Raw genomic sequence first — 11903 nt, 5'->3', positions numbered from 1 at the left:
TATATATATATATATATACAGGCCAAAAGTTTGGACACATTACTATTTGTAATGTTTTTGAAAGAAGTTTCTTCTGCTCATCAAGCCTGTATTTATTTGATCAAATATACAGAAAATATACAGAATTTTTTTTTTTTAAATATTGTGATATATTATTACAATTTACAATATTTGGTTTTCAATTTATTATACTTTAAATGATCATTTATTTCTGTGATGCAACTGAATTTTCAGGATCATTACTCTAGTTCTCAGTGTCACGTGACATCCGGTCTATCACATGATCCTTCAGAAATCATTCTAATTTTCTGACTTGTATTCAAAATAAAAAATACAACTATTTTTTATCAAATAAATGCAGGCTGGATAGAAGAAACTTCTTTCAAATAGTAATGTTCCAAACTTTTGGCCTGTACTGTATATATATTATATATATATATATATACCTCACACCTTCCACTTTGATCACTTGCCTGGATGAGATAAAGGCGTGGATGAAGCAAAACTTTCTGCAGCTAAACAGCTCCAAAACTGAAGCTATCCTAGTCGGCACTCCACTTCAGGTCCAGAAGTCCGTTATCACCAGCATTGCTTTCTCTGATCAGGTCATTCCTCTTTCCACTTCAGTCACGAATCTGGGGGTCAGAATGGAATCACAGCTTACTTTTGAAGCGCACATCAATCACCTGTGTAAGACCTCCTTCTTCCACCTCAGAAACATTGCCAAACTTCGTCCCATTCTATCACTGGCTGATGCGGAGAAGCTTGTCCATGCCTTTATCTCCTCCAGGCTGGACTACTGCAATGCGCTCCTTATTGGCATCCCTAGCAAAAATCTCCAGAGGCTGCAGTGTATTCAGAACAGCGCTGCTAGGATCCTCATGAGGGTGCGCAAATACGACCATATCACCCCCATTCTAAAATCACTCCACTGGCTTCCTGTGTCGTTCAGGATCGAGTACAAGATCTCTCTCCTTACCCACCAGTGCATCCATGGTGATGCTCCCTCCTATCTCAAGGAACTCCTCACCACACAAACAGCCACTCGTAACCTCCGCTCTGTTTCGCTGTATCGCCTCAAAACTCCCACAGCCAATCTCCGTACTATGGGGGATCGGGCCTTCTGCTCTGCAGCCCCCAGTCTGTGGAATGCTCTCCCTGACCACCTGCGGACTCCACAGACTATAGATACTTTTAAGCGTGGTCTTAAAACCCACCTTTTTAGCAGAGCTTTTAATTGACTTTTAATTGACTTGCTACTTGTTTAATTTATTTTATTTTATTTTTCGGTTTTATTTATTTATTGTTGTTGATTGTTTTGTTTTTGTTTTTAAATTCTGTAGCACTTTGAGATTTTGTTTAATATAAAGTGCATTATAAATAAAATTTATTATTATTATTATTATTATATATATATATATATATATATATATATATATATATATATATATATATATATATATATATATATATATATATATATATATATATATATATATATTTTTTTTTTTAAATGTTTCATCTTACTTAGATCATCATTGTCTGGTTTCATTGTCTGATTATAGGAATCAAAGATCCTGTGAACAGCAGGGAAAACTTTTAAAATGCTGATGGGACTTTTTGAGGAACTGTGTGGTTGTCAACAGATGTGTACACCTGCAGAATAATTTACAATGAATTCTAATAATAATAATAATAAACAATAATAAGGCTTTCTTTGTTGTATTATGATCACAAAACAGATGAAAAATGGAATTCAGCTATTCTCTCTCAATACATTAACTTAAAGATTGACGTGTCAATCACAAAAATGTTGAAAAAAATAGTACTACAGGTTAACTGATGTGAAACCACAGTGAGTATTACTATTTTTTTTAATCAGAACAATCAAAACTCTAAACATGGCTGCTTACAGAGACACGTATACTCTTACACTTCTCTCTCTCACAACACCTGTAAGGTAAAAACAGGAGGGATCAGCCCAGCGATAAAAAAATAAAAAAATGCGTGGGCGCGCAGAAATAGCAGTCATATGACAAACTGATGATCTGATCATGTAATCGCATATATTCTGCCGCTGCGGTAAAAAAAAAAGAAAAGAAAAGAAAAGAAAAGGAAAAAAATTAAGAAGGACGGCCGGGTGTTTATGCTGAAGCGTAGAATTATTAATAAGGGTTTTTCTAACCAATTATTAAATCCCCTAATACATTTGAGCCATTTCCCCTGAACTTTCCCAACGGTGAGACTTTTCTTATTACCACTTTCATGCATCACTCTATTTCTATACTATAGAAAAGTTACCTATTTTTTTTGTTTTGTTTTCAGTCAAACAAACTCATGGCACATGACCGACTAGTCAGGTGGTCTGTTGAGGCCCCGCCCAGGGCACAAAGTTGATTGGATGCTACGCTGAGCCGCTTTGAGCGGATTGGTTAGTGCACTGAGTCCGCTTGTGCTGATTGGCTGCTGCACATTTGCGCTCCCCTCACAGGGTGTAATAAAGCGTCGCCTCGCTCCAGTTCGGCAGCTCGGGCAACGGCGCGTACAGTAGCAGGTAAGCGCATAGCTACTAATAGCTTTAATTTGTTTTAACTTTATTAATACTGTTTAGTTGTGTTTTGTATAATGAATCACCTCAAGGTTAAATAGTCAAAAATTCTGCTAAAAGGAGAATAGTTTAAAGCCCACATATGGCCTGTTGTTATTATTGTAGCCCTGATTTCCTTGTCTGTTTACAGCATGATCACGAGACCACTTACAAAAATATATCGTGATAAACACCGTTTACCGTGCAAATTGTTGCAGTCATTATTACCAAAATTAAGTTTGGTATTTGCTACCCTTATTATCGAAAAAGAGACATTCAATAAAACGATAGATTATTATTCTGTTTAAAGAAGATGCATTGTGTTTTTACAGTAACGTTAGTAACAATAACTTTGTTTTTTCAATAACTTTATATATATATATATATATATATATATATATATATATATATATATATATATATATATATATATATATATATATATATATATATATATATATAAACCCTATATATATATATATAAAACCCTATATACTTTTATCTTAACTCTTGCATATTTTATCTTACCCTTACTGTAATGATACAGTAACATTAAGAAAACACGATTAAAGTCAACACAGTTTTACATAGTATTTGTATACATAAAATGTACAAATAGTGAGTACAATTTAAGATGTTTGTCATACTCGTGCTAGTATATAGGGAGTGTATGTTAGTTAGGTCTTATGTTTTTTTTCAGGGAGAATCTCACAGAGCGCATTGCATTTTACTCTTTAATCAAAATGTATATTAGCTATATATTCATAAACCGAAAGGAGCATATATCTAACAATAACGTGTAATATTAATATAATGTAATATCTGTATTCTGGACTATTTTGCATTTACAATATTTTTGTTGATTGGTTCATTCACTGCTATAGTAACATAATATTAATTTACATAACAATAAATGCTTAGTATATTTTCTAAACAAATGCATAGTGTAAATGGCAAAAATGTTTAAGTAAAAGTAAGTATAAAATGTGTTTAATATATTATTAAAATGAAGGAAATCACATTAAGTATTTTATGTAGTTTAGCAAATACTTTGGCCTTTTTTATGGAAGATTAGTTTACCATCTTTAACATTTTAAAAACATGCATGGTATATTTTTTTTCTGATTATTTTCCATCTCTGTTCTCAGTAGATTGCAGAGATGATCCCACGGAGAGTGGCCGTTTTAGTTCTCGCCCTGAGTCTGGGGCTGGTAGTGAGTGGGTTCCCTGCCGAGCAGCCAGAAAACGGGAAGCACTGGGTGGTCATTGTGGCTGGATCTAATGGCTGGTACAACTACAGACACCAGGTGAGATATGAACTGCTCTTTGTAGAAAGTACATGCCCCTCCCCCCCCCCCCCCCCCCGAAACTATTTGTTAGATATTTATTGTTTTATATTGTGTGTCTGTGTTTGTGTGTGTGTGTGTTTATAGGCTGATGTGTGCCATGCATATCAGATTGTCCATAAGAACGGAATTCCTGATGAGCAGATCGTGGTGATGATGTATGATGATCTTGCTCAGAGTCCTGAGTGAGTATGTCTCATTATTTAAACAAACTGGTGGTATTATAGGCCTTATGTCCAAAACAATATTTAAAGGCTCTCCTATCTAAGCTGATATGTACCTCTTTTACTTCTGTTATAATTAAAATGAATGAACTGAAAAAGTCTGTTTGATCTTGTACGATTATTTTAGTGTAAAGTATACCGTAATAATTAAAGTAAAACTAAATTACATTTGCAGTGGGCCTGGCACCATGATATATATATGACACTGGTATAGTTATAACACAAGAGTTATTGGTTTTATGGCAGTAAGAGGTGATTTTTATGATTTGGAGTTGCTTTGCTCAAAGGTACAATAGTGATAGAGGAACAAGCACTTAACCCACATTGCCCCAGACTGTAGAAAATGTGCTGTTAGCAGATATTTAAATTTCACAGCAGTTGATTAAGAGGATTTTGTTTATTTTTTTGTCAACAACACCAATATGATCACTTCCCCCTAAATCGCTTTGTCTTCCAAAAACGCACAGAAGCAAGTTTATTTAGCTCCACCACGCGCACACATCCACATCCACAGAAACAAAGCTTTGACTCTGCTCCTTTGCAGAAGTCACATGTATCTAATTTAACCACCACAAGCCAATAGATGTGAGCCAAAAGAAAATGCATGGATTGTAACTTCAGGTTTTTCTGTCATGGCTGTGATGGTGACTGGCAAAAAGATGTTAGTATGAGGAGTACTTGTTTCCTTGCATTTCACTCTTGAATCAAAATATATATTTTATGTATTTTGCATAAACTGGAAGTAGTAGCCTGTATGTAAATAATAACATATTATAAACTCTTAATTTCTAAATATTGACTGAGGTGAAACATGATGTGGTTTGGACATGTTTCATCATATTAGGGTGACTCTCATTAAACTTGAGGGGGAAGAGGTCAAATTTGAACCTTTTTTCAAATTATCACTGAAGTTGTGCAACTGTGTCATTTTATTGCTTTAGCTTTTGATTATGTTTTCAAATGTAGGTCAGGTGTTCTGGTTGAAATAAACAATGAAACAAAGAAATGCTATCTGATTGTTCACTTTGTCACATGGTTAGAGTTAGTTTTTAACCTATATTTGATAAGTGGTGGCAATAGAAATCTTTTTATTATTGCTTGTTGTCTATTAATAATTATCTTTTTTAACATCAATTTTTGCACCGTAAAAACCAAAATCTTTTTCAGTACAGAGGTACATATGACACTGTGTTCTGTGTGTGTCTAGTAACCCTACCCCAGGAGTGATCATAAACAGACCCAATGGAACCGATGTTTACAAAGGAGTGCTGAAGGACTATATTGGTGATGTGAGTCAATATGTGTAATTCTGAGATTTGAATTGGTTAGCGGCGTGTTTGCCATCCGTTCACTAATATTGTGTGCGTTTGTGATTTCTAGGCCGTGACCCCTCAGAACTTCCTGGCGGTGTTGAAGGGTGATGCTGCTAATGTGAAGGGGGGATCTGGAAAAGTGCTGAAAAGGCAAGTTGAATTAATCTGGCGAGGGGGGTTAGGGGTCTTTTTTTGTTTTTGTTTCTGTGTGTCTCTGATGCATTTCTTTTAAAATGTAAACTAGCCTAGGGCTGATTTTAGTGTCTTACTAAATTTATTGCCTTAAGTTCCTGTTAAGTATTAGTTTAGTCACTTTATCCATGTTTGTGCATGTTGAGACCGAAATAAGTAAAACAGGTCTTGTGATGTACTTTCATTTCTAAGTTGTTTTTTTAATTGTTCTTCCTCCTGGCAGCGGTCCAAATGATCATGTGTTTGTGTATTTCACTGATCATGGCGCACCAGGTCTGCTGGCCTTCCCTAATGATGATGTAAGCACTTTCTGCTTCCTATGGTCATTTAGCTGAATCAGATCCTTTCAAGCTCTTCTCACGCAGACTTCACAGTTATTTACAAAAGTCTGAGACCACTAGTGTAAAATTTTTATATTGTGTTTATTTATTCTTATGTGATTTACTTACATATTTATATATATATACATATTTATATAATATTTATAATATTTACATATTTATATATATATTTTTTACAAAAACATCCCAAATTATCTTTTTTTTAAGATACTGAAGCAATAGGTCAGCTGACATAGAAAGATGTCATATAATGAGTAACGCATTTAACTCCCCAGGAAGTTTAGTCATGAGTTGTACTGACAACTTGCTGAACTGACAGCTTTTTCAGTAATTGTGCTTGAGAAGCTGGTTGGGGGGAGAGGAGTTATTGCTTCACTTCCTTATGCATGACATGTTTATAATTTAATGGGCTTTCATACACGAAATCTTACAGTAACTCATGCCTCTACATTTTTCTACTTTTAGCTCCATGTAGATGACCTGATGAATACCATCAAGTACATGCACCAAAACAACAAATACAAAAAGGTGAATGATGCATGTTTTCATTAAGAAGATGGAATCCAAATTTCTGTGACAACCCCATTATGTCTAATTATTTAAAACAATATATAAATCCTTTCTTGCAAACACAGATGGTGTTTTATGTTGAGGCCTGTGAATCTGGCTCTATGATGAAGCCACTGCCTGTTGACATTGATGGTGAGTTTTTTTTTCTAACTTCATCACACATGCTGCTGTATGTAAATAACATGGTATGTATAATCTGTGTGTGTGTCTCAGTCTACGCTACAACCGCTGCCAACCCTGATGAGTCCTCATATGCCTGTTACTATGATGAGGCCAGAGACACCTACCTGGGAGACTGGTACAGTGTCAACTGGATGGAAGACTCGGACGTGGTTAGTACACTCATCTTACAGAGGTCCAAATTTAAAGGGGACATAATCATAATATAAATATTTGGTGCCTAAGACTGTGTCTCTGAAGTTTCAGCTCAAAATACTTGGGCACACCGTGGGAAGGTGTTTTAAATGGTGTTGTGTGTTTGTTTCTATAGGAGGATCTGAGCAAAGAGACTTTGGCCAAGCAGTTCAAGATTGTGAAGGCCAAGACCAACACCAGCCATGTGATGCAGTATGGAAACAAGGTAATGCATTCACAAACACTTACATATGACATACATTCAGTAAAGATTAGGAATTAGCACATGCATTAAGATAAGGCTCACTGTCTTTCTACTACAAATGTCGGATTGATTAGCAACTGTGATGCTGTGAAAGGCACAATAATCTATGCTGCAATGTTATTCATTATTTATTGCCACATGTTAGATGTCAGATGTTACATGAAATGGCATTATATTTAGGCCTGGTTTCACAAACGTGGTTTAGATTAAACCAGGATTATAATGCAATAGCATTAATAGCTGGTAAATTTGCAGTTTAATAGTTGTCCAGCTGTTGCAAAAATGTATTTGAGGACTGACTGGAAGGAAGTAATTGGGGGGAAAAAAAGGAAATTAATTAATAATCATTACCATTTCTGTGCTCATGGTCTCTGCTTATTTGTATGGTCCCTAAACTTTGCCAACTGTGAGTAGCATCCTGAATACAGATTGGTTTAGTACCCGTATGATGGATAGGATATTTATATGCTGTAAATTCATTTTTGGTCTAGCATCTGCCAAAGCTAGCTCCGGAAGTTTGTGTACTTTATTGACGAGGACGTATCTGATAAAGGCTGTTCTGTGTAGTGTCTGCATGTCTGTACTTGCCAACGTAACCGTTGTGTTTTGTTTGTGTTTTAGACGCTGTCCCACATGAAGGTGATGGCGTTCCAGGGTACTTCTAAAGGTTTTGATATGGCAGCCGAGCCAGTGTCGTTGCCTGTGATCACTGAACCTGACCTCATGAGCAGCCCTGATGTGCCCCTTGCAATCATGAAGAGAAAACTTGCAAAGTCCAATGACATTGAGGCTGTTGTTGGATACATGAAAGACATCCATGCACATCTACAGGTTTGAACTCCACTTTTTACTAATCAATTTCCAAAGATAATTATTTACATTTATTTAAAGTATTAAAAGTTGTACACTACTTTTCAAAAGTTTGGAGTCTGTAAGAGTATTATTTTTAATAATTTTTTTTTAACAAAGACACATTCATTTGTTCAAAAGTGACCGTAAACGCATTAACTGTATATTGTTGCAAACGATTTTGATTTCAAATAAATGCTGTTCTTTTTTTAATTCATCAAAAAATTCTGAAAAAAAATGTATCCTGGTTTTCACAAATATGTTAAGCAGCACTACTGTTTTCAAAATGATAATGATATAAAACATTATTTCTTAAGGATCATGTGACACTGAAGACTAGAGTAATAGCTGCCGAAAATTCGGAATAAATTAGATGTAAAAAATATTTATAATGTATAAGATTTCACAATATGACTGCTTTTACTATATTTTTGACCACATAAATGCATCCTTGATAAAAATAGAGACTTCTTTAAAAATTTAAAAAAATATTATAGACCTCAAACTTTTGAATGGTATATGACACTTCTACTGCAAGTGATGTCAGTCATAGATTTCAGTCAAGATGATCATCTTATAAGGGAATTCTTTTTTATTTATTTAATTTTTTTTTATAGGTGCGGGAGCTGCTTGGTAACACTATGCGTAAGATCGTGGAGCATGTGGTGCAGGAGAAAGACGAAGTGCAGGGTTATCTGGATGGACGTGAAGATCTCACACAGTATGAATGTTACAAAACAGCCATCAAGCACTACAAGAGGCACTGCTTCAACTGGCACCAACAGGAGGTACAAACGGGCTTTCTGCATCATTAGTTGTGCTATGCTCCCTGTGTGTGTGACACATCTTTTCTCTCTTTTTGCAGTATGAATATGCTCTGAGACACCTGTATGCTTTAGTAAATCTGTGTGAGGGAGGATACCAGGCCCAGAGGTAAAAACACGTTTTCTTTTTTTACACCTCTTATTGCTTTTCTCTAGACTATGACGTATAAATATTTTGTGAACAAAGCATAAGTGCTCTTGAAGTGTGTTTCAATAATAAACAGCGCCCTCTTCCTGCGACGTAAAGATTTATTGTGGGATGTGAAAGAGCTCATTGGGTCAATATTATTTGTGATTTTAAATCTCATATCAATCCATTTCCACAGAATCACAGCAGCCATGGATGACATTTGTTACTTCAGACAATAGAAATGTGAATTTGAGCTACAGAGAACTTTTATTGGACGAACTACTACTGCACATAAGAATCTGACTGTGGAAGAAATCTATCATCACACTCAGCTTTGATTTGAATTTTTTTAAATGTTTCTTTTAATGAGGATTTGCACTTGTTTTATTTTTATGGGATGTTTTACTGATCTTTATTTTGTTTTAAAGAAAGAAATGCTTTAAGATGCTGCCCAGCCATTCCTGACAAACACTTTGGGCTGTTAACTTTTTATGCATGTATCGTGTGTGTCCGCGTGTATTTTAGTTTAGTTTTTTTGTTTTTCATCAGATGCCTCATGAATGAGAACCAACAGATTTTTGGCAGGACACATTTAGAATGACATTTGGAATTAAAGCAAGCATGTTTTTTGGCACCTCAGTTATGTTAAGTTTGGAAACCAAAGCATTTAAATGTCCATTTAGAGAATGAAGTCCAAATGCATTCAAACAATTTTAAACAAAACACTAGGTAGACACATTTAGCAACATATTGCATTCATATTTAGATTTTATGTTCATCACCTTGTTGACTGAGCCGTGAATAAACCCAATTTCTCTCCAGTAGTGAAGTCAAGGGAGCTCTTATGTATTTTGACTCAATGTATACCTATCAAACTAAAGTGAAAACAAACATAGCTACCTGAAGTCTGTGGTCATACTTAAGAAGTGTCTTAAATAACAGATCACCACTCAAAAACTGCTGCACTTTGAGCATTTAATGAGCAGGTGTGTTTAGTGTAATGTTGGATGTGTCAGGCTGTGTTATTATATCAAGTGCCCTCTGTTTAGAGCAAACTGAGGCCATAAACAACTGAAAAAAGGAGAGGTGTAAACTTTATGTAAGTTTGAGCTCTGTAGAAAAAGTGAGTTCACACCAACAACATGGGCTAAAAAATACACTGAACTACTATCAGTCCTCTTTTCAATGTATAATCTGTTAAGCAGTGAGTTGTTGATTAAAAGTGATAATAAACCTGAATTGATTGGAATTTGTTAAATGCAGTCTTTTCATTTTGTTTCAGTCCAAGTTATAGCTTTCTGTTGACGAATTAATAAGTGCATACGGTAAGATGGGAAGCTTTAGCAGGAACTTCAGAACGGGTAAATATTGGGATCTTGATACTCAGTATGCCTATGTGTGCAGTAAACATTTTGTCACAAACATATAAAAAATGTCAGTTTTTATATTTATATATTATATTTCTTGTCACTGATTTATGTTACTCTTCATTGGGCGTAGTTCTCCGTGTAATACAACGTCGTGCTCTGTCTTGCATCAACTTTTGTGTCCTTAAACGCTTGTTTTTTTTTGGTGTCAACAGCATTTAAAAAAAATGTTTTAGCTTGTTTGCTGTACACCTTGTCAAATAGCAGATTTTAGACATTGTTCAGTGTTTTGTTATAAGTCAGAAATTACAAGGAGGCTAGCCTAAAAATCTAGACACACACTAGCGGCAGCAAATCTAAACTGCTGCGCGTTCCAGCCACTCTCAATAAACTTCTGAGCTGTAAAAAACAAACTCTGGTCGGGCCAATCACATCGTGTATAGAGTCGGTGGGTGGGGCTTAAATAATGACGGCCGTGTTGCACTTGCGTGCTACTAGTAAACACAGAACGGTGGCCTTTCGAATCGGCTTTGACCGCGACTGGAAGATTTGGAGTTAAGCTTTTCTCTGAGAAAAGAACGGCACTGAAGTCATTCTTAAAAAGGGAAGTTTGGAGTTTTGCCGACTGTGTACAGTGAAAGTTTAATCTTCACATGTTTACTAGCTTCAACTATCTCCGCTTCACGTTGCTCTGGTTGGTTGTAGCGCTATCCTATTGCGTGCAGAGAGAGTTTGAAAGGCAACCGTTTATCCCGCCCCTCGGATTGAGTCCTGTCAATGGTGAGTTTCTAGTAAGGTTTCCAGACCAAACATCTTGATGTGGGTCTGTTTTGGTTGTGTCAGTACTGTGGGAGATGCTGGTGGACCTTGACCCTAGTAGGCTTGGGAAGCAACAGCTAATTTGCATTTAAAGGAGACACAAAAAACAGCTAAAATTTCTCAAACCCCAAAACTGGCATTTTCAAAATGGTATATTAAATGTGCTAGGAATTTTGATCTGAAACTTTACAGACACCCTCTGGGGACATCTGAGACTTATATTACATCTTGTAAAAAGGGGCATAATAGGTGCCCTTTAATCAAAGCCCTGCCTGTGTAACTAGGCCTCAGTTATTTTTTTCCATTGTATCCTTTGTTAAGTGACTAATAAAATATTTAACCTCACCTGACAAGAGAGTAAAATGTGAAATATAGGCCTACTTCAGATGAATGTGTGTTCCACAGTCATGGATGACATGTAATGGCTGCTCACTGCTCCGTGTGTGTATGTGTTCAAAACTCACTGCTGTGTGTGCACTTGGATAGGTGAAATTTTGGCTACATGTCAAATCACTTTTTACTTTGTTTCACAGAAGAACAAATAGTTCAGCCCCTATAGTCTCACCCAAATGTAGCACATTTCATAAGCCAGGAAATTTGACTCACAGCGGTTTCTACAAGATCACAATGTTCATCGTGGATTATGTTTGTACATGCAACTCCATAATCATGAAGGTGATTGTGGCGGGAATGACGACATGTGCTCTTTGATATCTAATGTT

The 11903-nt window shown here is 35.8% G+C and overlaps 1 protein-coding gene across 2 annotated transcripts; it reads left to right on the top strand.

Annotated features, from left to right (window-relative positions):
• Positions 1–2413: 2413 nt before the first annotated feature.
• Positions 2414–10244, top strand: lgmn (legumain). Of its 2 annotated transcripts, none has more exons than XM_067421505.1 (14): positions 2414–2554; positions 3736–3894; positions 4021–4118; positions 5365–5446; positions 5538–5620; positions 5886–5961; positions 6469–6531; positions 6639–6705; positions 6787–6905; positions 7064–7153; positions 7814–8023; positions 8659–8829; positions 8907–8974; positions 9192–10244. In XM_067421505.1, the coding sequence occupies exons 2-14, from the start codon at positions 3748–3750 to the stop codon at positions 9232–9234; spliced, it is 1317 nt and encodes a 438-aa protein (XP_067277606.1). In that variant the 5' UTR covers positions 2414–2554; positions 3736–3747; the 3' UTR covers positions 9235–10244. The 2 variants fall into 2 exon arrangements, with proteins under 2 accessions (XP_067277606.1, XP_067277607.1); XM_067421506.1 differs by having other exon boundaries at positions 2418–2554; positions 3739–3894.
• The last annotated feature ends 1659 nt before the right edge of the window (positions 10245–11903 follow it).

This window comes from Pseudorasbora parva, chromosome 17, assembly GCF_024679245.1.
Source record: "Pseudorasbora parva isolate DD20220531a chromosome 17, ASM2467924v1, whole genome shotgun sequence".
NCBI classification, from domain to species: Eukaryota; Metazoa; Chordata; class Actinopteri; order Cypriniformes; family Gobionidae; genus Pseudorasbora; species Pseudorasbora parva.
Note: the sequence above shows the minus strand (reverse complement) of the source record. Positions and strands in the feature narration are given on the sequence as shown.

What these genes read in the sequence shown, in the direction of transcription:
- lgmn (XM_067421505.1), top strand. Translation starts at nt 3,748, where the DNA reads ATGATCCCACGGAGAGTGGCCGTTTTAGTTCTCGCCCTGAGTCTGGGG. An exon ending in TCTGGAAAAGTGCTGAAAAG is followed by an intron (nt 5,621 to 5,885) that starts GCAAGTTGAATT and finishes TCCTCCTGGCAG; the next exon opens with CGGTCCAAATGATCATGTGT. An exon ending in TGATGCAGTATGGAAACAAG is followed by an intron (nt 7,154 to 7,813) that starts GTAATGCATTCA and finishes TTTGTGTTTTAG; the next exon opens with ACGCTGTCCCACATGAAGGT.